Source organism: Oreochromis niloticus, linkage group LG20 (genome assembly GCF_001858045.2).
Source record: "Oreochromis niloticus isolate F11D_XX linkage group LG20, O_niloticus_UMD_NMBU, whole genome shotgun sequence".
Lineage (NCBI taxonomy): Eukaryota > Metazoa > Chordata > Actinopteri > Cichliformes > Cichlidae > Oreochromis > Oreochromis niloticus.
This window is the reverse complement of record NC_031984.2, coordinates 27,860,765-27,888,393: the sequence shown is the minus strand read 5'-3', so window position 1 is coordinate 27,888,393 and position 27,629 is coordinate 27,860,765. Positions and strand designations below refer to the sequence as shown.

At 40.9% G+C, this 27,629-nt stretch overlaps 1 protein-coding gene across 2 annotated transcripts in view; it reads left to right on the top strand.

Annotated features, from left to right (window-relative positions):
• Positions 1 to 27,629, top strand: part of prex1 (phosphatidylinositol-3,4,5-trisphosphate-dependent Rac exchange factor 1) — a 78,928-nt gene that overhangs the window by 18,836 nt on the left and 32,463 nt on the right. For both annotated transcript variants that reach the window (XM_005454151.4, XM_003449141.5), the window contains exons 4-14: positions 6,009 to 6,113; positions 8,311 to 8,412; positions 8,516 to 8,677; positions 11,745 to 11,878; positions 12,182 to 12,297; positions 13,928 to 14,077; positions 18,023 to 18,170; positions 22,659 to 22,759; positions 24,434 to 24,537; positions 25,326 to 25,375; positions 27,263 to 27,338. In XM_005454151.4, coding sequence (XP_005454208.1) covers positions 6,009 to 6,113; positions 8,311 to 8,412; positions 8,516 to 8,677; positions 11,745 to 11,878; positions 12,182 to 12,297; positions 13,928 to 14,077; positions 18,023 to 18,170; positions 22,659 to 22,759; positions 24,434 to 24,537; positions 25,326 to 25,375; positions 27,263 to 27,338 — 1,248 coding nt within the window. The remainder of the gene's footprint in view (positions 1 to 6,008; positions 6,114 to 8,310; positions 8,413 to 8,515; positions 8,678 to 11,744; positions 11,879 to 12,181; positions 12,298 to 13,927; positions 14,078 to 18,022; positions 18,171 to 22,658; positions 22,760 to 24,433; positions 24,538 to 25,325; positions 25,376 to 27,262; positions 27,339 to 27,629) is intronic.

Below are 27,629 nucleotides of genomic sequence, written 5' to 3'. Positions count from 1 at the left end.
CACAATCAGTTCAGTTCATAGTTCAACGCAAAGTGCCCTTTTGGGGTGATTGGGGTACTCTGAGGTCTTTGAGATCTGATTATTTAATATTCTATAAGAGGGAGGAGAATGATTTTAAATATGATTCTGGATTTAAAAGGGAGCCAATATGGGAGAAATATGCTCTCTGTCAGCACTCTCACTCCAGCATTTTGGATCAACTGAAGGCTTTTCACTGAGTTTAACCACAACCTGATAATAATGAATTATAATCAGTTGCAATTGATCTGCCACCTGCCTGTAGTGTGGATGACATTTAATAACTTCTGCAGGAAGCTGCTGAAGTGGCTTATCAGAATGTGTTCTCACACATGTGCGAGCTGTGACAGTCATTTGGTTTGTCAGACGGAGCGTGAATGTGGGAAATTGATTAAAGGAGCTTAACATGTTCTTTTTTCAGTTCTCCATGGTCAGACTGATGTATATGCAGAGACTTTTTTTGAGCCCCCTCGGACTTAAGGATAGGAAAGGACTACTTTGCCGAGACATCGTGATGTTTTGCGGTAACACTTTTCTGGACATTTTCAACACAGGGAGGACTGTAACCATATTTCATATTTGATAGCAAAGGGAATTTTTGCCCATCTGGAAATTGTGCTAATTGTCTGTAAAGATTTGGACAGATGGGAGCTGCAGCTATACTAGTTGGTGGAGGCGAGTGGATAATTCGTGTTCAATGGAGAGATTAGACAGATAATCTATAAATACTGGGGGGGAAACTCACATTTTGAAACGGCTACCTGTCCTGCTCATTTAAAGTGTAAGATTATAACATTATAAATTATACAAATACAATGAAAGAGGTATGAATAGCTAGAAAATGCACTTGAAAACCAGAGAGTGTTCGCTTCAAAGACGTATAGCTCCGTGCATTTTCTCGATTGCTAACGAAATCCACAAAGACTAAAGCCAAAACAATACTTGATTTAAAGGGAAAAACAAAGATTTGCCCCAAAGCAAAATATGTTTTGCGCATTACTAAGGTATTAGCAAGGTATTAGCAAGCATTTATCATCATCATCATCATCATTACTCCTCCTAAGTATGCCCCTTATTAATACAGATGTTATTATGATTATTACTGTCAGTGAACTAGTAGCTGTACATAGTTACACCATATATAGCAGTACATGGATGATATCAGATAGATATGTGGATTTATAAATGACATACTGAGTGGGAAACGTTTCTCCCACTGAAAACGTTGCGTCCAGATGAACAGAATCAACTTTTGGGGACATACTGAGGCGTACTGAATTACTAATGCCTTACTAATGCTTTGCGTTTTCTTGCTGTTGTTCCCGTTCGTCTTTATTTGATCTCTCTGCATGTATTTGAGCGTGATAATATTTGCCACTCTCTTTGTGTGTGTGTTTCTCTTGAAGCATTGAGCCACCCACACTCCACCTTTTCCTGCTGCATATCCATTACACCTCCCTCACCAAGCCACGACCTTTGTCTCCTTCAGCACTCACACCTCTCAGCCAATCGGCTGGCCCCGTCTGGCACCCTCCAGCCGTGGCCCTTGACCTCGATCAGAGGTCAACACCATGACTGGGATTTTATTAACCCCCCCACATTGTTCCACAAGGAGGTCTGCCACTCACAGCTAGGGATGAAAAACGGGAAGATTCATTGCTTTTCAAAAAGTCAGATGTTGCCAAGATGGTTTGGAAGGCTTTAAAAGAAAGAAAAAGAATACTCTTTGGTGTCGAATTAAATGAAAAAGAAATCTCTTTAACCGAAACACTGATGTCATAAAATTGTGAATGAAATAAAACATTGTGCAGTTCTGACCAACTATTATTTATCTTACGAACTAGAGGCTAACATGAATGAGTCTCTTTTCTCTTTTGACCAGACACACACACACACACACACACACACACACACACACACACACACACACACACACACACACACACACACACACACACAGTCGTTAATCCCTTGTTTAAAGATCACGGTATTCTGAGAATTATTTAAGCTATGCAGAGGTGAAAAAGTGACTCATGTCAGAGGAGAAATCAGAGACGTCAATATTTGCTCTATTTCAGGGAATGTATATGCGAGCGCTGTGCAAGAAGCAACAGTCATGTCATTATGCATGCTCTGACCTCGCTGAACTACACCCATTCTGCTTTGACTCAATGTGATTCCTCAGTGTGTGTGTGATGCTACTCTCTCATTTAGTCTCCGGAATAACATTCCAGGGATGAAGGATTCAAATAAAGACTTATGTTTATCAAAGGAACACCCAAAATCTTTGAGTTATTCTGGGCACAAGTGATGTTTTTCAGTCTTTTGGAGTAGAAATTAAAGCGTCACATTTTGGCGCCGGTTTAGGCTTATAAGCTACTTTACAGGTACCTGAATTGACTATGTTGTTGTCATCTGAGGAAAGGAAATACCTGAGAGTTTGCCTCAGTTAGAAACATAGTTGGAGTTGCACAGAGGCATGCAGAAGGGTTTCATTGTACTTAGCAATGAGAGCTAAAATAGTTACATATTGCAAACTGGTATACAGTGGTTTCCTTAACACCACCTTCAGATTGCTAATTATTCTGTTCTATATTCTTTAGCTGGCAGCAGACCAGCAGAATTCATATTCTGATCATGTTACAGGTATATTGAAGGGAAGCCTTTGGATGTTTTAAGTTGGTGGTTAGGGTCATGCTGCTACTTTTCCTCTGTTTAAACTCTTCAAATTTTATGCTGTTCACGTTTCAATCGACCGATTTATGAAGCATAACACGAAGTAAGTATATTTTTGGAGAACAAAACATGGTTGAACATTTTTAACAATGCTGAGTTGGTTTATAGGGTGTACTCACACTGCATGTTTAATCCCTCAAATCCAGTTTGTTTGACTGTTTTGGGCTGTTTGAAAAAGCGAGCTAAGGAACAGTTCAGTTGATCTTGTTGGACTTAATGCCCAAGCACAGAACATGAAAGGCCGCTTCAGCACAGCCCGACTGAAAATCAGTGTATCAGATAACTGATAAATCTACAAGGCAAGCGAGATTTGCCAAATAGTAAGCCGCAAAGCAAACAGAATCACGAACTTCCATTGTGCTGCGCAAGCCGATTCGATTTTGATTCAACAAAAACCATCACATTGTGAAGAAATTCATGTGAGAGTGAGGACGGGAGGGACGATGCTCATATGCTCAGATATGACAGAGTGTAGTAGTTGTGGGGGGCAGGCTCTGCACGCAAATGGGCATAGTACAGTCTTATAGTCTTATTATGATGTGAGTTCGGACTTTGATACTGTTTTAATGCCACAGCTGCTTCCTGTTTAAAACGCAGGGGGTTGTCTGATTGGGGTTTTCTCTCTATTATTGATTATTTCTCTGTATTAAAGCACCTTGAGGTGACTTTTACAATGATCTGGCTCTATATAAATAACATTGAATTGAAATGAATTTGCATAGAGGTTGGAGTTAGGGTGGACATCCCAGAGCAGCTCAGAAGCTATAACCGTATGTTATCCACAAGATGCAGTGACTCTATGATACACTGATCACTGCTTTACAGCAATCTAGAACACATCAAGTTATCTGAGTAACTAAAGAAAACAAACATCGAGAAGGCCAAAAGCAGAAGGAGTATATTCAGTCACTGCTCTGTGGTGTGTGATTGTTTATCATTACTGTTGTGCTGTTTCAGTAATGTGTAAATTCAGTTAATTAACTCTAGGCATTGCTTTCCCCGTGGGCTTTTTGTACAACCCAGTTGATTTTAATTCTATCCTGTCATGATTAGAACTCTTGGCATGTGTAGCAGAGTTAGTAGCAATAGTAATAGCCCTTGTTACTGTGCCACTGTTGAATACGCTATGTGTGAACAAGCACACCAAAAGGATTTCTTGAGCTGCGTGCTGTATTAAGTCAGTTTGACAGAATCTGGGGTTTCACACCATATGCCAACCCAGCTGCTGCTCCCAGTAGTTCAGTGCTCCCATGCCAAAAGTGGCTTTGGGTGTGTTTGTGGTCCTCCCTGTGTGGTTAAAAGATCCCCACCGTTTACACTGTGCAGCCTACTTGTGGTAAACATCTACAAAAGAGTTTCAGCTCTCCCTGGTCAAAGGAAATAAGATGGAGTAGAGAGGGGTTCTATAAAAAGAGCTGTTAGCTTTGTTTGGCTGATGCTGTCACCGCCAGTGGGTTGGGTTTTTTTTTTGTGGGGGGGGGGTGTAAAAACAGGCACATGCAAACTGAGTGGCGAGCTGTGTATGTGTGCGTGCGCAAAACCACGTGCATGGTTGTTTTGCACATCCGCATCTACAGGAAGTTGGTTTGGCAGGCCTTTGTTATCTGAAAGGTGCCATCAGTGACTGAGTATTGTTTATTCTTTTGCAGCATTGTAGCCTGGCCAGATGTGAATGCGAACACCTTCAGGCAATTGCACGTTAAGGCTGAAAGTGGCGTCCACGCACCTGCAGTTTTGGATTTCACTTACAAAGCTGTTTCAAGTGACGGTTTCACTTACTAGACCTCAACATCAGGCCCCACCATGCACAAAGTTTCACATCCCAATTACTACAACACTCCCAAGAATACATGAGGTGTTTATAAGCTACAGGGTGTAAGTTTAACTTCAGCTGTGATGAGGCGTGTATGCTGCTGTATACAGTGTGTTGCATAAATAATGCAGTTCACGGGACACTGTGTATCCACCGGCTCAAGTGTTGAATTACGTATTGTAAAGAAAAGAACATGGCAACCCGACAGAAGCTTCTGCATTAGGGTGTCTGTTTGCGTTGTTGCACAGTGTGACACTATAATCTTAAAAAAAAAGAAAAGAGGAACTGTTATATCTTGTATGTAGTTTATATATTAATTTCCCCTATGACGCATGCTACTTTTGAAAAGAGAAGTGTGACAAAGGATGTCGATGAATGCTTTTGCCTCACAATTGAAATAGTTATGAAAGTATTTCTGCTGTAGTCTTTTGTCTATTTGCAATCCATGTCATCTTCACTTAATTACAAACCACCTACGTTTAATTTAAGTCAGCTCAGAAGACAGTTTTTCCGGTTTGCGTTTGTTGATGTGTCTCTGTTTACCAGTCTGTCTATTCTCAAATCATATGTGTGTAATTCATGATAAGAGATTTTTTTACTTGTTTAAGTACAGGACACTATGGCCCATGAAGAGAATTTTATTTACATTTTTCCCTTGTTGTTTACTACGTTACATTATGTCATAGTGATTTACAAAATCTGTTGAATCGGCCGTGCTTGTATCGTGTATGATGCACCAAACTGGAAAGACTTATTCCACTCAGTTTTAAACTTGAAATCTAATATATTTGTAAATAAAATTAGGTCCATTTTTAAATGCAGAGTCATTCTCCTGGTAATAATAATAATAATTAAACATTTTTCATATGCATTGTTTACTCTTCCTTTTTTATCAGTGTAACGACATAAAGCATAACGAATAGAATAATGACGGCTCTTATAGCTGCAGAGACACACGCCATTAGCTCCAATATTTACATTACAACAGAAGAAAGTGGTTCTAAAGCGTGTTGTTCTCCGTGTGTGTGCACGCGCTATTAAACTAATTGGTGTTATCACAACAAAACCTCATGCTGCTTTCTGAGAGTTCTCAGCATGACTCGATGATGTACTGACCTGAGAGCAGCTGAGCTGCGCGCCCTCGGCGGTGTGGTCTGCTTAAATACTAGCCCTGTTTGAAAGCCTGGAGAAAAGAGCAGTGAGGGGTAAATGCGCTGCTAAATTTCCTTGTTGTGTAGCTTCAATCACTGATGTGATATAAACAGTGTGTTGACATATTACTACTACAGCATCATCTGAAGGCTCCTCCCCAGTTTCTGCTCTCAATTGTCAAATGTCCTTGTCTTGGTAGATTGATCATGTGTACACTAGTTAGTCAGATTGGCTACAAAGTCCCTGGCATACAACCCTGAACCTGTTTTTTTAAATTATTTTTTTGCAGAGGGACAGTTTCTCAGTATACGGCGAGTACTGCAGTAACCATGAAAAGGCTTTGAGGCTTCTCATGGAGCTGAACAAGATCCCTGACATAAGGACCTTCCTACTGGTAAGACACCAGCGCTCCTCTCCTCTGACTTGTCCTGTCCTTGCACGCTCCTCGAGTCATCAAATCTGCCTTGCTTCTAAAATTTAATTGCCTTCCTTCCCTTTCTCGTTATGACTCTAACTTCTCTCCTCATAATTATTAATAATAAAAAAATAAAATCTTCCAAAAAAAGTTTCCATTATTGTATGCTTCATGAGTTTCATGCATCCTTTTTTGGTCCCATAATACATCCTATTTTCTTGCTGGTATATTTCCCTGCCTTCTTCCGTTGCCCTACATTTCTTTCCTCCCGAGAGCCTCATCTTGCTTATTTCTTCATCATCCGCCTCATTTTTTTCTCCTTCATTCATATCACCTCCACTTCCATGTTAACACTTGAATAAAGGGCAGAAACCGAAATGAGGTCAAATGTTTCTTCCTGCGCGGACAGGATGCGACCAGCATCAAGGTCACTTTAATGCATTGTTGCTCTCGTAGTGTTTCCACTGCCAGCTGTTTCCGTGTTTTGACACTCAAACCTTTGGGCCCTGGACAATCAACTTTAGAATGGGGAAAAGGGGGGGAGGCCTTTGAGCTGGGGTCCAGCCACTGAAATCATGTGCAGATCCTGGGCCAGCCAGCTGTGGAGAGTTGGCAGCCTTTCTGGGATTGGCCAAGAGATCTGAAGCCCCACGTTTGTCACTGCCTGATGGTTTGCTTCCATGGTTTTATTCTGACCCACAGGAGTGGGGAAAAGTAGGATCACTGTTGCTGTGCTGCGCTGCACCCCCCACCCCCACGTCACTGCCCCCACGTCCTCCTCCTGGCCGTGTCATGCTGCAATTGATTGGTTGGGTCTAGCGCCACAATAACGAATCCAAAATAAAATCACTGCACAACATCTGCTTTTGTATTAAAGTGGTTGTCAGACCTGCTTTGTAATCTCAAATTGTCAGATGATCTCACATGTTTGGTGTAGCAACAACCAGCAAAACAGAAACGACACGGAGTCACTGAGATTTACAAGAACGTGTGTGCACAGAAAATATGGGAAGCTTCTAAAATTATATTTAGAAGAGATTCAAGTTTTGCATCTACATTTGTCAGTTTGTTAGTTTGTTAACTGCTACAAATCATTTTCATGGTAATTTAAAGGCAGTATAATATGTATTGCCATTAGCTTTTTCCCCCCAGCTATGTTTAATCCCACTGGATTTTTTTTTCTGGATTACAGTCTCCATCCAAATTTAATCACACAACTGAGGGAGCTTCTGAAATTGTACCCAGAAACTGCAAGTGCTAATTGCATTGGAAGACTACGGAGAAAAGCGAAGTGAAAGCAAAAAGGAGGTCAGAATGAAGAGCAGAGGGAATTCTGGTTTTTAAGCGGGCAGATTACAAATAAGCAAAAGATAAGAGGGAATGAAAGCATGAGAAAGTCTGTATAGGAGCGGCGGTGTGGGTGAGAAGTGGCGAGAGGCAAGTGTTTAACACATTAGGAATTTGTGGAATTCCAAAGTTGCACATTTTCCCATCAAAAATGCTACTGGAAAAAGCCTAACCCCCTGCACCGACTTCTCCTGCTAGAAGGGTATTACGAGGAGATTATTTAGCTCTAAACTGATCTCTTACATTTCTACCCACTGATAAACACTAGTGGTTTATCGACATGGCTGCTTTTGATCTCTCTTCCCATCCTGCGAGCTCACAGTATACTGACAGGATGCACTCTAGCAAAAAATATCAAGCATAGAGAAACCATGACTGTAACTGTAACCGCTTTTTTTTCCTTTTTACTCTAAAAAAGACACCCATACTCAGCTGCTTAGGGGGTCTTTTTTTCAAAGCCCAAATATTCTGTGGGATGAGGTGACGTTATGGAGGTTTCAAAGTGATCCTTGTTGAAAAGAGTGGATGTTTTTGAGGGCGTTTCCACTAGTGAGGCAGAAGAAATGTAGCAACATTTCAACCTTGCTTTCCTCTGAGTGAAGCAAAATAAGAGGGATGTTCAACTCTGCACGAAACCACGCCCCAAAAAAACAAAACATACGTTTAAAATAGAAAAAATAAAGAGAAGCATGTTTTGTTTTTGCTTTACACACAAGATTTTTAAACTTGATGTTTAGACACATAATCATTTCTACAACAATGTGCATTAACATGTATTTTTTTTGGTGGGGGAGGTTATTAATAATCTTTATTTCCCTTTCTTCTTAAGCACTGTATGTTGCTCGGAGGGAAGAAAAGCACAGATATTCCCCTGGAGGGCTACCTCCTCACTCCCATTCAGAGGATTTGCAAGTACCCCCTGCTGCTGAAGGTACTGTGCACCTGCTACAATAAAATAATGACCCTGGCATCAAATAATAATAATAAACAGAAACAGCTCTTATTTTCAAAACCTCCATCTTCCTCTTCCTTAGGAGCTGCTAAAGAGGACTCCCAAGAAGCATGCAGATTATCCGGCGGTGGAGGAGGCTCTGCAGGCCATGAAGGCCGTCTGCTCCAACATCAATGAGACTAAAAGGCAGATGGAGAAACTAGAGGCCCTGGAACAGCTGCAGTCCCACATCGAAGGCTGGGAGGTAAGGAGAGGAGTGAACAACAGTGAGAAGAGGTTTGGTGCCGTGACATTTTAGAGAGTAGAAATTGTAGGAGAGAGAGTAAGTCTTGATGAGTGCATCCCAAAGTGCAATGCAGACATGATTTTTCTCACAGATTCAGCAATCGAGGGGGGAAAAGTGTCGTGTGACATAATAACCGCAACAAAAACAGCTCGACTTGTTTGAGAAAGACCTCAACCTCTGCTGTCCTCATCTATCTTAACAGTTAAACTCCGCTGCAGCCAAATCACTGCTTTAAGCACAGGGGCCACAGACAGGGCTTGAGAGCCGTGTGAAGGGTCCAGTGAATTTTGCACGCCTCCCTCACCCACCACAACAGAGGCCTTGTCTTAGCGGGCACCACTGGGACAATCCACCCACACAGGGTGCTGAGGGGGATCCCAAAGGGCTTGCTGCCCAATCAGAAGAGACCTAAGCAGCAGGGCTTCAGTCTCACATGTACTGGGATGGTGATGTGGTAGGACCTTTTGGAGGAGAGAAAAGACAAAACTGAGGGATGGAACCAGAGAAGGGGCCCCACTGGGACATCCCACTATCTGCTTGCCAAAACATTTCCCTGTCTTTACTGCCTTTCCCTCTGAAAGAGGTTGCAGTTTGACTCTGATAGCTGTCCCTCTGGAAAAATAGAAATAAAAACAGCAAATGGGTTTTCAGCTTATCAGTTATGTTTTTCAGTGCTACTTGGTTTAAGCTTTAACCACTCTAATGTCCCATGTCCTTTATAGACCACAGGAAGTGGTGCTGATGTAGTTAGCCAATCAGGATGGCAGAATATGCTGAGAAATTATTCAGTGAGTTTCGTGAACTCTCAAATGTACAGAAGTAGTTTGCATTAAGGTTTAAAATATTTTAAATGATACAACTTTCAGTTTTGTGCCGTCGGTTAAATGAGTCAGTCTGCTCTTGAAACATGCAAAAAAAAAACACAAGAAGGAGTCATGGAAAGGCACTTTACTCTGACCGTGCCCCCTGTAGAGCCTTCAACCTAACAGCATTAGTCTCGCTCTTCTTTCCTCTCTCCAGCCACTCTCAAAGGCTAATCACCTCCAGCCCTAATGGTGGAGGCGGCTGGTTGTAGCAACGCATTACTGCTTGGATTCACTATGCACGTGCACGCATGTGTACCCTTTGCATACTTAGTCATGCATCATGTGGCGGTAAACTCAGACATGTTTGTTGCAGGTCCAACCTTTCTCTGCACCTATTCCCAGCAAACCCCAGCCTGGTGCAGTTTAACGTGAGCGTGAAACATGAGCTCCTCCCCAAGCCCAGTCATTTTGCACCATAAGAAAAGCTCAAAGAATCATTTTTCTCTCTATGAACTTTGGAGATATCACATCTATCACAGATGTGTAATCATGAAAATCAATTATGAATGCTTAAGAGTGGGTGTGGCTCACTGTGGGGGTTTCCACAAGTCTCTGGTGGACTGGAGTCAGAAACTTCAAAGATGACACTAAAGCCCAGATCGGATCTGTTGGCTGACGTGACAGAGGGTGATGGGTATCCTGCAGGCTAAAGGGAGTAAGGTGTCCGAAGTCCACACATGGGTGTGTTTAGTTCCAGATGATTTGGAGTGGAGGGATCTGTTGAACAATGAGTAATGAGTTGTCTTTTAGAGTTATTATTATATTACTTGGTAGCCTTGTTTTGACAGCTTTAGCGAGCTGTGTGTGACCTCAGGCCTTCTCTATAGAACGTTATCCAGGCTAAGTTCAATCATTTAATGTTTGACATTTGGTCATTCGTGTCTTGTGCAGGAACATGCGAGTGCATGGTTTCTCGTGCACGTATAGATTCTGTTCCTTAGCTGAAAATATGAAAAGAAGGAAAATGATTTTCTAAAAATAAACAGGCCGAGACAATATTAGCAACTGGCCCTCAAGTTCAGCCAATCTGTCAAAATGTTAATTAGACACCATGCTGCGGTCAGTCACAAAGCATTTTTTCCAGCACATCCAGATTAATGTCAACAGCCTTGTAAACGGTTTCTTAGATCGCTTGCTCTTATACGTTTAGAGGGAAGGAACATCTTGATTTTAACAATCTGTGTTATTTATCAACACACACACATATGTGTAATCTAAAATTTTGTGTTTAACACAAAGATTGTCCGTTCAGTGCATAACGTTTGTGTCACTGTTTCAAGAGAAACAGCTGTTTCAGTCTTAATGCGTTGTGGTCCATTTGATAGCTGACGAGAAACGGCTTTTTCTGTAAGAGCTGATCACGCCCTGTGAAAGTGGTTGGCGGCAGAGTAACACATCTTATTGTTTGAGTGCATTGTGATGGGTGGGGCTTTTTAAAATGGTTTTTAAACCTCGCTCAGCATGATTGCCATTCACAGATTTGTACCTGATTCCCTGCAGAATAAGGCTGTGGCACTTGCACCTACAGTCCGCACTCATGACTCGTGTCATGACTCAGCTTCTATCCATATATTATTTACCTGTATCTATATAGGTGTGTTTTTATATGTAGGGATATATTTTTAGCTCTTTGTGTGCATACATTTACATCCTGAGAGGAGAATAAATGATTAAAATGTGTTTTGTGTTTTTGTTTCCCCCCCATCACAAGTTCAGTGACTAAGCAGCGCGAGGCTAATTGTCCCAGCTTGGAGCAGCACACAGTTCATATTTTTATATTTTTGAACTCCAGAAATGTAAAAATGAAGATGAGCGGAGGGGGGTGGGGCAGCTGTGTTCAGTCTTTCCTATCATTGAGGATGGAATGAAAACAAACTGGTCAGAGTGTCAAAGTTGAATTTCATATTGTTTCACTGAGGTTGTGAACTCTTTAAGTTTTGATGCAGGCAGCGGTGTTTTCTTTGCTGTCAGCTGTCAGTTTTGCTGTACTGGGAGTACTAACAGTTTCCATGCTCTCCTCTAATAAAATAAACAGCCACTGAAGCACATGACCAGTCTTCCCTTTTGATCTTGTGTTTCTTCTTCTTCTTCTTCTTCTCCTTCTTCTTCTTCTTCTTCTTCTTCTTCTTCTGCTTCTGCTTCTTCTTCTTCTCCTCCAGGGAACCAACTTGACAGATATCTGCACAGAGCTGCTGCTTCATGGAAATCTTCTGAAAATTTCAGCAGGCAACATCCAGGAACGTGTCTTCTTCCTGTTTGATAACCTTTTGGTTTACTGCAAAAGGAAGTCCAGGTAAGGGAGGCCTTCAAAACAGTGTGCCAAGAGGAGTGAGAACAAGAAAGCATTCAGGCCTTTTTTATTTTTATTAGCAGACCAGCAGCGTAAGGAAGCCAGACGTGGAAAATTAGAGCAAATGCCCACATTCTTGCTAATGTAGACGCATCTGTAGCATGCAAGCAAAACAAAAACACCTACGTGTCTGCTGGATCCAATACCTGCAACTTTATGAATGTGAATGTCCTCCAGACACATGGCACTGGCATCAGCGGATGTTTTCCCTGCTGACTGTAACCGCTGTGTTTGTCCTTTTTCCAGGGTTTCTGGAAAGAAGTCCACCAAGAGGACCAAGTCTATCAACGGGCCTCTCTATGTGTTCAGGGGCCGAATCAACACAGAGGTGATGGAGGTGGAAAATGTGGAGGATGGAACAGGTTTGTGTTTGCCCAGCAGCGTCACCTTGCAAGACCTTCTATATGCTGTCAATCATTCAAGTCTTCCAGAGTATATATTGGACCATTTCTCACGAGGTTCTTGTTATTTATGAGGCAACTCAGTCTCTTTATCTGTTCCCTTTTTCTTCTCTTTTGTTGTAAATAATCAAGCCAGTGTAGAAAATTTCATTGTGCAACAACGGTAGAGGTGCTATTTGCATACACTGATCGCTTTTGATTTCAGGTCTTTGTTCATAAAACCGTGCCTTTTAAAAACTGTCAATTGGAAATGAATCAGGTACTTTGTTGACAGTTAGGGTGGAGTATCATATGTGTGCGCCTGGTTTCAAACAGGATGTAGCTCACAAACTCATATACCACCTTTTTGATGTCAACAACGCAGGAATAGGTTTAGGTGTTGATAAAAATCTCAAGTGCAAAAACGCAATCCTGAGCTAGGTGATAAAATTATTGTACTCTCATTCAGGGTGAGATATCATACCAGAGACGCGCGACTCATCTGCAGCCTTGGAGTGATACGGTCACCCCTGTGCCTGCTTTGCTCTTGTGGTTTAGTTGCGAGGCACCATGCTGGGTTGGTACTCGCTGTCCCCTGATGAAGAAACGCTCGGTCCTTCCGCTCACATGTTTCCTCTTTTTTTTTCTGTCTCTCTCTTCTATGCTGGCAATTTATTTTGCAAGCTCACATGACCTTTTTCTGCATGTTAGCTGTCACATTTAGGTTGCTGAGAGGGAAACCACAAAGAAAAACAGGCCTTATTCGCAGAACTTAGGGCTACCTCATTGGAAATGCATACATGTGTGAACTCTCAGAACACAGATTATCTGATTATCTAATGCTGACAACTTTGATGAAGTGGAAATAAACTGTATCAAGTGACCTGAAACCTTTAGTCACACAGTTATATTAAGGTGACTTAAGTTTTGATTCATTTAGGTAATTTGTTGTAAAATTAGGGCAAATGTCTTCACATTTGCAAAAATTAAGAGATACAAGAAACGCTTCATTTGCAAACTGTAGCTGTCCCATGAGGTCTGCTGCATATACTGCATACCCCTCTTTTCCGTCTGAGTGGCTGAAAAGGGTCTTGGCACAGTATGGGAGTGTTTTCAACACACCTCCACCCGAACTCCCATGGAACAGCAGGCTCTGCTCCCTGTGATCTGTAGTATCTGATCTATTTTTATGACCTTTGAGCGTGAAGCTAATGCACTCCATTACCAGCGGCCATTCATTATTCAGTAGCTGTTCACCTGCAGCTAAATGGATGATAAAATTAGAAAGGGGTACAAGGAGCGATTTTTGTCGAGTCGGTGAAAAAACGGTCCCTTCACTACTCTTAGTGTGCATCTGTGTCATCTTAATTGGCTTGTAAATCATTCCATGAGGTTGTAAATCCTCTCTAAAGATAGCTTTAATGCTAATTTTACACGTGACTTGATTGCAATAACTATTTTCTTTACTTACTTTTGAGGTTCCTGTTACAGTTAAACATTTTAATTGTTTTTGAGCCTTAAAAAACTGCAAGGTCACCTTAGCCTAACAGTGTCTTTGAGTCTTTTGTTTTTCTTTCTTTTTTTCTAAGTCTTTCATCTTTTTGCTTCCCAGCGGACTATCACAGCAACAACTACACAGTGACCAATGGGTGGAAGATCCACAACACAGCAAAAAACAAGTGGTTTGTCTGCATGGCCAAAAACGCCGAGGACAAGCAGAAGTGGCTGGATGCCATCTTGAGGGAACGGGAGCAAAGAGAGAGTAAGTGGCATTTTTCTAAAAGGCCATTTCTACTGTTTAGTTTGTGGGGCAGATGGCAACAAACCAGAATCCTTTTATTTTGTAATCGTGCTTTTGCAAGAAAGTCTGCGTATGAGAGCGACTCTGTTTTCCCTTTGTTGGCTTGTTTCACTGTGTTTGTATGTATTGCCTGCTGCTCTCAGTCACACGCTGAAAGTCTTGCTTTTCTTGATCTGCAAGATTCCGTTTTTCTTTTAATCGTTATCTTTCATGCCGCATTCTTTACTTTCTTTCCAAGAATAGATGTGAATCGGGAATACACAGGTGGAGTTAATGTTACTTAATACATTCCGGTATGCGGGATCAAAGATTCAGCATGTCCAGTACCATGACTGTTTTTAGTGGAATGCAGTTATCACTTTTGTTAGACACGTACTTTTCCTGCCTTTTTTCTGAATGTTCTAGGAATCGTTTGTCAGTTCAATAGCATGCCCGATACTTTGAAGTCTCTGTGTGGGAGCTTGTTTTGGCTTTTGCTTTTCCTGATTTTTAGCTGTAACCATCCTGTTTGGCAGCTTCTGCTGCTGCCTGGTAAGCTGCCCTACATGTCGGCGTCACTCTATATACCCAAACTATCAAAGCACCTCAGCTGGCACCCACTAATGACTGTGGATATGCTTCTGACCTGGATACGATGTTCACATCCCGCAGCCATGTCCCACCTTGAATGAGCTGCCTGCCTTTGTTTGTAAAACAGACGCTTAGGTGACATGACATTTGGGAGGTTACCTGGTTGACCCTTGTGGTAGAGGCTACTAGAGAAAGAAAGAGAAATCAGTGACAGTGACACATTTGGCAAATCAGAGCATTTACTATCAACACAAACATCTTCATTGACAAAGAAAAGAGGATAAAAAAGGCATCCTGGTCAAATGCTTAAAATAGAAAAGCTTTCACTTTTCAAAGAAAGTGAAACAGTTCTGTGAAACAAGTGTGCTTTAATGAATCTGCATCTATTTTTACTGTAGTAAAACGTTTGTGTCTGCATTTTTGGCACCCCTTGAAGTGTCATGAGGAAGTGATCGTGGAACATATTTGCATTAATATGCAGAGAGTCAAATGCACTTCGTGTTCATTCATTAATAGAAAATAAAAACCCCAGCACCACTTCCACTCATTTTGTAATTAGCAATGAAAAGCGATCTTCTTGTTTCCTTTCAACTTCTGACTTTGCTCTTTTGCCTCCAAATGTGTCCCCACCTGTTCAGCACCAGCCATCTGTCTTTGTTATGTTCGCCGAATTAGACGGTGTAAAAGGCTTTGACTGGTTTTGCTGGGGCACAAAACGGGCCACTTGATAACATTGATGGCTAAAAATCAAAAGCAGTCGGAACATGATTTGGCTGAATCCAAATGAATGAAGATTCAGCTGTGTCTGCTGTTTAACGGAGGACAATTAGTCTATATAAACCTTAGTCGTTTTTTTTTTCAATTACATCTGCAATTTCGGACCCCATTGAAGGATTTGGAGCCGGGTTTGACGTTATTGGCGTCGGATTCTGTGATGAAAGGGTTTCAGAAAAGGAACGAGTATGAAGGAGTGTGCTGCAGCCTGTGGTGTTGAGTTTCAACCCGGCGGAAATCGACCTGAGGCTAACAGATGCCAGATCAGTCACAGTTCCCAATTTTCCCTACTCTCTCCCCTTCTGTTACCCTCACTGCCGTACACTCTGCTTTCACTGTGCTTACCTTTCTTCCAAGCTCTTTACCCGTCTAGACAGCAGCATGTTTTACTGTAATAAATCCTGGCAACGATCCTTTTCACATCTCTCCCTGCATGCATTATTACTTTTCTTGACATGGCTTACTTGTTGTAGCTTTTTTTTTCTCCTTTTTGCTCCAGTCCTTTACTGTGTTAGACATGTGTCTCCCTTTAAAACCCCCAACCCCCCAAAAAAGGACTTTCATTGTTCAAGAACTGCCAGCTGAAAGAGGTGTTGTCGTATCAGTGTTTTTGTGGTAGTTTAAGAGAAAACGGACGTCGGATACCGTGATAGGGTTTTATCTCATGCCAGTGAGCATGGGAAGATGAGGAGTAGTACAAGACAAACTCTGACAGCTGGAGCAGAATCGGGCGGGGGGGGGGGTCTCCGCTGGACAGGTCCCGTCTGTTGTTCAATGCCACTCATTGTTTAAGTCTACTCCAGCTGCTGCCAAATGTAATATAACCCCACCTCCATCACAGCCAGTGGAAATCTCCGAAGAATCAAAGGAGAAAATTGGATTCTAGAATAAGCCGTGCAACTTTTCGCATTGTTCACCCCACTTCCCCTCTTCTCAGTGGGTCACAATCCTACACCATCACTCAAGTTCCTGCCTTTTTAAATGGTTTGACTTGAATACTGCATTTTAAAGGGTATAAGTTTTCAGCATCGTTGCATAGTTTATCCCGAACACCACTGAAATCTATAAAGTATTAATAATGCTGAAAATATGGGAGTATACTTGGACACAAGGCACAAAAATAAAAGAAAAAAGAAAAGTGAGGTCAGAGGTCGAATGTGACACAATATTTAGAATCCCCACGTACCAGTATCATTCTTAAATGTTGCCAATATAAACAAAGTTAGTGATATTTTAAGCACAGCTTTAAAGAAAGGACATTTTATGAAAGTTTGACCTCATTTGACCTTGAAAACAGGATGTGAAAAGTAATACGACATTTAGAATCCCCATATATATGTTGTCAATGCAAACAATTGCAGTAAGAAATTGCATAGTTTGAAATCTATATAGCACTATTAGCACCTTAGCAGATCAAACTATTGACCTTGAAGAAGAGGTCAGGTCTCAAATGTGACACATATTTTAAACATCTATATGGTACTTTCTATATGCTGATAATACACATGACACATGTGAGAATCATAGCTTTTAAGTTATAAGACCTTTTATACGTTATAAGGCAACTTTTGACCAATAAATCATTAAGTTGACCTTGAAGACCTTGATGGATGTAAGCCAAATTTAAACAGATTGTAAAATAACCGTGCTCTACACCCTTACAAAGTTTGATCTGAATTCATTTTGATGAATGACACACAACGCAAACATAACTCTCTTGCTCGAGGTAATAAAATGATTTATTTAAGAGAATTAGGAGAAAAAGTTAATTGCTAATATACTTGGTAATATTTCAGTAAAAAAGCTGCTGTAAAACATTATAAAACAGCAAAAGATATAGTAAAAAGGTGAAATGTTGATCAATGCATTTTACCCAGTGAACTGTAGTGGTGCTCCATGTGTGTCGCTTTTGAAATATAGCACTTTGCCGTTGAGTTTGGCAGCCTGATGCACCTCTCAGTAGAGTTCAGCAGATTAGGGAGTCACAGTTGTAGAAGAGTCAAGTTGCTTGAGTCCAAAAGTCTCACTTTGCAGTCCAGAAGTTCATCAAAGCCCTCGACGACTTTAAGCAGCACAAACGGTATATTCACTGAAGACTGGAGCGGCAGGCCTAACAATGCGGTCTAACATGTTTCCGCTTTACAATAGAGGAATAATGTTTAACAAACGGACACAGGAACGAGATCAAGATCACGCTGACCTCTTGAACTTGACTTACTCTAAAACAGCTTGTCTAGGGGAGATTAACATCTGGGTTTGTTCCAGAAGGTTGTGGCAGACCCAAGCCGCCATGGCTTCATTCCATCTGTACAACAACAGACTGCAAACACGCACTCCAGGCTAGCAGCACCGTGACGTGTTTTTGCCTCTTTGCTTTTATGTAGATAGCCGTGCAGTGCAAGTCTGTCCTGTAGTGGTTCTGCTATATTTTTCTTGGCTGAAATCTTGTTTGTTCCCTTCCCACATTTTTTCAGAGTCTTACTCTGTCGAAGGTCCCTGTATTAGATGCAGTGAATCCTCGCAGCTCTAACTTGCTTTATGTTTGTTTTTTGTTCTTTTTAGGTCTCAAACTGGGAATGGAGCGGGATGCCTATGTGATGATTGCTGAAAAGGGCGAGAAACTCTACCACATGATGATGACCAAGAGTCGGCACCTCATAAAGGACAGGAGAAGGAAGCTCAGCATTGTGCCCAAGTGCTTCATGGGAAAGTGAGTTTCTTGGCTTCCTGAGTACAGGGTCTCTGTAGGTTTCAAGAATGTGACTGCAGTGCCACGCTGTTCACATGAGGATCTTTACAAATTGTTCTTACGTAAGATCAGCAGGCTTTCAAAGGCGCTGGTATCCAGTCTCCCCAAGTCCTGGCAAAATGCCTAAACTGCTTTATCCCTGCATCCCCTTGACTGTAATGAGCCCCCCTCACAGTCTGCTCTCATGGGTTATAGAAAGGGCCACGTTGCTGCCTACACCCACCCACCCCATATCATTGAGAACACACCGACACAGAGACTTTCATTAGCAGAGGGCCTTTAGCTGCTTCAACAGGCCATTCCACTTTATGTCCCCTTGATGTCTCCGTGCAGTGAGAAGAAAATGAGAGACTTGCTTCTACTTCCCTCGTTTCCTCTGCATGCACATCAGTTTTTGTGAGATCCTGAGCAGCAATTAAAATTCTTTCTGGCACCATCTCGGGGAAACAAAACATAAAAACTAGGCAACGCTTACGATGGAGACTGATGGCCGCTCTTGTAAAGAGAAATCAGGGAGCAAGCATTAACGTCTGCAACTCTGCCAAAGCGGCCTCTCCGTATATCAGAGATTATTAAATGCGTACCTCACGCAAAAGTGTTTTTAAAAATTTATTTTTTTTGCTTGAGTAAATGTAGTGGACGATAGCAGAGGAATCACACCAGCGATGGTGCCCAGAAGTGAATTCATAAGACTTTAAAAAAATGCAGTGGTGTTTATTAGAGTCAAGTTACCTCTTTCAGTTTGCCATACTATTTGCCCGTATCTGTACGTGTGTGTGTGTGTGTGTGTGTGTGTGTGTGTGTGTGTGTGTAAGCTTTCATAGTCAGAGCATATTCCCTTTTTATCATCTTCTCTGGAAGGCTATGATTCATCACCAAATACTTTCAGTTCAGGTCACTATCAGAACAGTAGCTTTCGATCGTTTTCCAATTTGAGTGTTTCTGCTTTCGCCCGCCCCCCTAAAATACATTTTTTAATTTCTTACTCTCTCATCTCTTTACACTCACTCTGTTATATCATTCTACCATCTCCCCCTTTCCTCACTTTATCACTCGTTCATTTCCTGCCAGTAAGTGCAACCTGCATTAGCTCTGCATTTGTTTTTCTGATGAAATTAGCAACGGGCATAGATTTAGTGCTTATTGCATTAAACGGAGATGCTGACTACCGGTTTGATAGGACTCTGTTGTGTCGATAGCCTAATTCCATCAAGTCACTGTTGTGGAAAATTGCCGGTGTTAACACAGTTTTTTTTCCTTACTAGCTTAATTTTGGTTGTGCCCATCTTTCCATTATGAGACCTCTGGCTAGGAAGAGCACCTCAAGTGTTCAGCTCCATTCCAATCTGCTTCTGCTCCACTAGTTAAAGGGGGGTTGGGATGACACCACTGGCTAAATGTAAAGTTTTGGCCATTGTGCTGTTTTGAAACCAGCAAAACAATTTACTAAATTAAGCGGAAAACATGTCTTATATACTGCCTTATTGACTCTGATGAAACCGTAATTTTCAGTCATAATGTGCGACACATGGACACATTTGCTCACAGCAAGAAGCTCCTGGGTTTGAATCCACCATCTGGCTAGAGCCTTTCTGTGTGGTTTGCATGCCCTCCCCGTGTTTATATGGGTTCTGTGGATTCTTCTGAACTGTCTGCTTCTCCCCCTATCGTAGCTGGTATAGGCCCCTGCTCCTCTGTGACTCTGAAAATGATAAGTGGAAGGTAATGAATGGATGGGCATTGTAATAATAATCAGATCTGAAATTAGCAGTTGAGATCATATACTTATTAGGAAACTATTTACTGAGTTCATAGATTAAGTAAACAAGAGGGTTCCTTTTCCATAGACTTCTTTTCACATGTTTGGAAGTTGTAGGCACTCAAATCAGACCGCGCTCAGATTCAGTGAGCTTTTTAGAACGACTCTTTTTAAAAAATAAATGTTGGTAAAGACAGACCGCATCAGTAGGTGCTTGATTAAACACATCTGTGGATGAAACTGAAAACACCCAAATTTAAGTTTAAAAAGATTGCGGCCAAACGGGATTAACAAGGTTGTCCAATGTATTGTTGTAATCATAACTATATGATTTTGAAACAATATTTATTGAAAGAAGTTGTGCTAATTGTAGCTCCATAACAATACATTTTTAAGATTTAAAGCACTACATCTGTAATGGACATTTATTTGGTACAATATATTTTCAGGCTCTGGTGCAGTATACTTTTTATTATACACTCTGTACTACTGCAATGCACAAAAACACTGAAAATCCAGCTGTCTTTTTATGTCTTTCTATTTATGTCTCGTAGAATTTACAGGCTTTTATGATTCTTTGCCTCTGCTTCTGTTGGGTGTAAAACTAACCTGCGTGTCATTTTCACAATGCATGTTAACTCTAGGCAGGATTTAATTAAGCATGTGGTGTCATAAAAGCCACAAAATTTTAAACTCAAGTAAAACTCAAAAGTTCTGACCCACAGTGTCATGCAAATGGAAAAAAGTCACAAACAAAACAAAACACAAAAGTTTGGAAAATTACATTTTTTAAAAATCTTTGAGGTTTTGTTAGTGTGCATTTAGAAGTAAAATCTGTTGGTTTCTTTACTGTATTACTCTGTATATCTTTATAGTATAAAGTACATATTCTCTACATGGAGTTGGGGTGCAGAGAGTTTCTAAAGGGGCTCACTTTTTATCTTTTGCTAACTAATAACACAGATAAATGGTTTCTGCTCAACAAATCATCTGTTGATATTCCCACAACTCCATTACTGTCTTCCATCTACCCCAATGAGGCTCTCTCTTTTGCATTTCTGCTCATTGTGTTCATTCCCATAACAGCTCTGTGTCCCAAAATTAACCTGACTCTTGCATAACACCCACATAAGCATACCTAGTGTCCCATTCACTTGAGTCCCCTGTTATTGTCACTTAACAGCCAAAGAACATAAATGGAGACAATGAACACACACTCACAAATATTACAATCATGAAATCACGTTTTATTCTCAGTTTGAGGGAGAAAAGGAAAATTGGGATTTGCAAATGCACATATACAGCTCTACATGTTAGAGCACTCACTTGGCATGCTAAAAAGAAGACTGCTTTTCTCTTTAAAGATGTCTGCATTTCTATATAATCAAGCATACAATGCGAGCATATGGTTATGTGTTGACTTCATACATACACATGCACACATTATGCGCTTGACATTTACACATTCTTCTCATACACTAGGCTAATAAATCTATTGCATGACTGCCTGGAAGCAAATCCACACATAAGGACAGATTTCTCACATACAGCTTTCAGATTTATTCCCATGCTGGCGTGCTCAATCCCAGAATTAATGAACATGCACGCACACAAACATGCACCAGCTTTCTCCAGTTCACGGTTCGTCATTATCTGGGCAAGCGATTTCACTCAGCAGCATGAAAGGCGAAGAAGGGGAGAATGTAATTTTCTACTTCAAACATTTGTTCTGCGCACACTGGGTGTGAAGACAAGTGAGCAGAGCTTAGAAGTGCTTACATTTGAATGGTTAATGCTTGTATTCAAGCAGATGTGAGGGATATCTGGAGGAAAGAATAAACTATTCATTTTTGTGGAATTTGTGCCATTTATAACTTTGCTGTAGTTTAAAGACACCCCCCCCCCCCCCCCCCAAACAAAACCAAAAACAAATAAAAAGAAAAACTGCAATACATTTTATCCTTAAAAATCCTTACCATAGTATAAACATACTAGATTGCATAAGAGTGCCATAAGACAGTGAAGCTGTTCTGTAGCTAGGATATATTTCGCTAGCTGTTTGGTGTGAGCATACTAGAAAAAAAGATGGCTCTGGTATAAGACACATGGCCTAACAACAATACTTATATCAGTGGAATAGAGTGCAGACAAACAAACATTATAAACTCCTTTTCTTGCAGTTAAATAGGGTTTAAAATATTATATAAAGGTAGCATGCTGTATTAGCTCTGCTAACTAGCGATGATTAACATGTACTTTAGCCACATTTAGCAGTCAGAGCCACAATCTGCAATATAAGACAGTGCTTGCTTACATACAGACACAATATTAGTTTAAAAAATCACTTCCTCAGACACGACCTGCCCTCTTTGTGGGATTTGACATGACTAATGATGTCAGTAACTGAACTTCAGGTTGTTGCATTAACTCAGTATTGATCTGTGTAGCTGTGTAGCGCTCCGTACATTTACATTCGAAAGAAATTTTATCGAAGCCAAAATGCCACTTTTAAGTTAAATATATAAAAGTTTTGGCACCATTATGAACAAGCCAGCCAATGCTTTTCGGGGTTTCTTAACTGACATGGTTGTTTAAGTACTTTAGCTATGAAGAGCAGTCATAGATGAGCCATAAAAATGGCTACTTTAGAGAAATGCCTATATCTCTCCATTTTTGTCTTGTGTCCTCAGTGAATTCGTGTCATGGCTCATAGAGAGCGGAGAGATCAGTAAACCTGAAGAAGGAGTCAACCTGGGACAAGCCTTACTTGAAAATGGCATCATCCATCATGGTGAGACAAATTAATGTAGTTATTTCTCCAACTCCCCACTCTTTACTCCTCTGTCATCTTCTAATCCTCTATAACGTTTGCATTTTAGAGCTCTGTAGCTCTCCTCGTCATTTTTTCCCCTGTTTGGTCCTTCTCTGTCTTCAGGCCTGTTTCTAATGGCTCCTTTTCTGTGATTCTCATTCTCCTTCTGTAATTGGTTGACTCATTCATATAACTCACAAATCCTCTGTGTTTTATGGTTGTCCCACAAGGATCTGAAATTATTGTCTGGTATTGTCTCTTACCCGAGGGACACTCATAGGTTTACTTACATGAATAATACATTTAGAAATGAAACAAAATACTCACACTCACTTGGACAGACACTATTATAGAGAGTGTGTATGAACACAACTGCTGTTGTTGCTGACGGGGCTCTTGTACGTAAGTGCAGGCCACTGTCAGTATTTCTACGTGCCACACTCTCAGGAGAAATCTGCTGAGACCTAGTGTTCATATTCTTTAATACCTGTGGAAAATCCTAAGAAATCCTCCCTCACATTTACCATACAACCATACAGAGGCACAATGATGACATGCTGGGCTCTGTGGAACAGCTGTGAGGCTTTGTGGGTAAATTGAAGAGGTTTGAGCCCTGCAGGCAAAATGTAGGTGTCACAGTTATCCAGTGAAAAGAAATCAGAGAGAGAGGTAATGTGACAGATTGGGAGACCCACAGGAGTAAAAGTAAATCCATGTATTTTATAGTTCTTATCCAATTAGATGTACATGTTTGGTTTGAGCCACTTCCATCCTCCAGTTTACACCTGAATTTGAGCAATTTTGACATCTTCTTTTTCCCTCCACAATAATTCAGCCATCATTTTATGTACTTTGAATCCCACTTTACAATGACTGATTTGGTGGTGCATTCCTTTGGTTTTATGAGGGTATTTTAAGTCTAGACTGAGAAAACCAGCAGCTTGTTTGATTCAATGCCAGCTTGTTGTGGTGGAACCAAACTGCCTTTCTTTGGCAGATTTCACGGTTAGCTTTGTGACTATCGTCTGTTTGTGTGTGTATCAGTCATTTTTCCATTTTCCGTATTGGATTAATTCTAAATAAGTCATTCTGGAACTTTTTTTATTAGTGCAAGCTGGGACGTTTTGTGGGATTGGTATTTGTCTGCTGTTAACGTCACTTATATCACTCCACCCAACGCCCCCAGGAAATACGGTTCTTGCGTCATACCTTTTTTCTGTAATTATAGCAATACTATCAAAGTGGCACCATCAACATTAAAATCCTAAAGCTCTATATTCCAATGTCAAACAGCAGTGTTGCAGTAAATTTGTTGCTGCAGTGCATCACTGGCTCATCATCACTGGCTCATCATAACTGGCTCATCATAACTGGCAAAATTAACCTCTTCAGCCTATTATGTGTGAATACAGCAATACTAAGCACTGGCATATGTCATCCAGTTACAGTTGACAATCAGTAGTATATATGTCCATAATGTTAAGTACATTTTTGAAGAGTAGATATTCGCAAAGGGAATATGTAAAACAGAGTTTTCTTTGGCTTTGATGTTCCACATTCCACAAAAGACACTATGTTACAAACTCTAAATCATCTGATATTCAGCCTGGAGCAGAGCTGAGGTGACGGTTCCTTCTTTTGCTCTTATTTCAGTGTCAGACAAACACCAGTTCAAGAATGAGCAGGTGATGTACCGTTTTCGTTATGACGACGGAACCTACAAGGCCCGCAGCGAGATGGAGGACATCATGTCGAAGGTAAGGAGAGTTCAGCTTCTGGATCTTTTCATTGGTGCGACAGAACAAAGAGCAACAGGATAACAACAGTCGTAACGAATGAGCTGTAAATGTTTGGCTTTATATTAACTTTGAGGTAAAATAAGAATTCATTGGCTTGTTTAAAAGGGTCTGCCTCTGCAGATTTCTTCACTTTAATACCAACAGCACAGCAAAAGTCAGCTAACATTTCTTTCCTCGCATGCTTTTGCATGTTTTCATGGGTTCTCCTTCTCTATTTCAGCTTCCTCCCACAGTCCAAAAAGGGTTAGGTTAATGGGTTGTCCTGAATTGGCAGTAGGTCTGAATGTGAGCAAGAATGGTTGCATGTCTCTGTCAGCCCTGTGAAAGACAGGCAATCTGTTCAGGGTGTTCCTTGCTTCTTGTGACCCTGAACTGGATAAGCAAAAGAAGACGGATGGACGGATTGATAAAAACTCTAAATGGTTCTTGCACTGTCATGCTAAAGCTTAAAAAATACAATTCAGACCCAATATCTTCTTCCAGAAAATGTGACTTTAAAAAAAAAATCAGCTTTTATTTTCTTTCTGCCGCTTTCATCTACTATCGTCATGTGTGGATGGCTCTCTTCTTCTGCCGTATGATGCAGTTGGCTGTAGTCAGGGTTTGATTTAAAGAAAAACATTTTTTGTCCTTAATTCATAGCCTCGGGATAGCTCTTTTCAGTTGTTCTGAAGCCATGTTCATACCTGTTTACCCAAGGTGTGTATGATCTATGACTCAGCAGCTCCATTTTTCTATCGTTACAGGGCGTCAGGCTTTACTGCCGGCTTCACAGCCTCCACACGCCTATCATCAAGTAAGTACCTGCCCTTCTCCCTCTTTTCTTTCTCCTTCTTCATTCTTTATTCTCCGGTCTTAACATCCCTGCTCTCCAGGTGCAAACATGCATATTCATGAAGAGTTCACATTCGCCCCGAGTCACCCTTTCTGTGATGACTGAACAAATGGTATCCATGCCAGGAATGACAACCCTCAAACCCTTTTCCCTTCCAAACTGGAGTCCGAGCCAGCCGTGAGCTGCTGTAGGTTTATGCTTTCAGGATTCAGTTTTTCATGGCTGGAGGCTTATATAAGCATGCTCTTAGAGGATTAAGGAGAGCCACTTACTGTGAGCATTTGTCTCTTTATCTTTACAATATTGAGCGTTACCTGGATATATATTAGTGAATAATTAGACTTATGTATTCAAATGATGGTGAACTCTCTATTTCATACACAAATGCTCACATAGTCACTTTACTGCTGAGTACACCTACTTAGAAAACTAATTACTACAGTGTGTAGTATATACATACACATAAATACACACTTTGTTAGCCTCACTATATGCTAGTGTACATATGTAGCTAAACCGGGGTTGTTTAAATTATGGTTTACCTACTGATTACATACTAATCCTAAAATAATCCCATAAGGTGGCATAGAATTATCTCACTTTACAAAAATCTAAATTTAAACAGAAACAGGAACTATGGGAAACTCACAATGTTCCTGTGTGATAAGCCCTCAAGAACACACACTGTACACACATTCTCTCTCTGCTCCTGTCCCTCCTTTCATACTGTTCCCTGCTCATCTCTCTATCTTTCCCTCCATCACTCACCCGCTGATTGAAGTGCCCGGGGTTGCCACTGGTGCAAACAAAGAGCTTTTGGTCTGGGGACAAATCCTATTAACATACAAAGGCAATCCTTCTGCCTGCCAGGCACTTATTATGTAAGACGGCCTTGCTTTTTATTTATTTATTTATTTATTTGTTTTTAATTGTAAGCAGACACCATTAATTAAAATGTTTGAGTGATGGATGTGTTGCATTTATGAATAATAAATAATCATAAAACCGTGCCACTGTTTTATTAAACTTTGTCTGGTGACAGAGCCTCCAATGATTTCCTAATGATAGAATGCCTTGGAAAAAATAACTACACGATAAAATGCATATAAAACTAATAAAATTAACATCGATGATGTCATGGGTATATTATGTTGTTGACACAGAAAGTCGCTGATCATAAAACGATACTGGGAAGTTATCCACTTTCATGGTTGTTTCACTGCGTTGTCAGCAGTGTCATTTGTGCCCACATCATCATTTAATACATACGGTGCTTGTTTTTTCTGAATATAGTGTATTGATTATGGCTGTTAGGGACATATGTATCACAGTCTATTTCTGTGATACAACTCACACAACTAAGAAATTGCACGTCGAAAAACACATCCTCTGTGGCATTTCCTGTTTTACATTTTACTTGTCGAGCAGGCTGGTGCGCTGTGGCTGAGCGAGCTGTGGTTGTTCACAAATTGTAAGCTTACAGAGTGAGAAGTTAAAGGGACAGCAAGTGCACGGTGCTTAACTCGCGGTCTGTGCTGTGAAACCAGGGACTGATCAGCTTGTCGTCAAAAAAAGGAAGGACAAAAGATGAATTCCCAAGTTAAGGACAGGATCTCATGCTGATGACGTCAGCATAACTGACCACTAGCTGAGTTCAGCATAAGCTAAGCGATGCATCTGAATAGTAACACCAAACATCAGTGAGATAGCATGCACAGCTAGGTGTTAAAGCAGCTAACCACAAAGAGGTTTTGCTACACTTGTAACTCTGTGTTTCTCTTTGTTTTTTATTGAAGTTTGCACAGAACATTAAAGCTGATCTAATTCAATCTTTTTTGCTCCTTATAGGGACAGAGACCACCATCTGAAAACCTTTAAATCAGTAGTGCCCGCTAGCAAACTGGTGGACTGGCTACTCTCACAGGTAAAATAAGAAAATATTACACCGATGCACGCCCACACGAATCCACAGAAGCCACCAAGGGTGCATTCAGTAATGATGTCTCTTATTACTGTAAATGAATGAACTGCTGCAGTGCATTGTGGTTGTTGGGTAAAACAACCACAATGCATTGAAATTGAACAATGAAATGAAACTAGCGGCTCAAAAATGTATTAATTTTAGGGTTGCATTTGGGTAAAATGTGGATTTTCACTTTTTAGACTTTTGTGACTGTCACCTAAACGTGTACTGTCAATGCTACCGTCCTGAGTT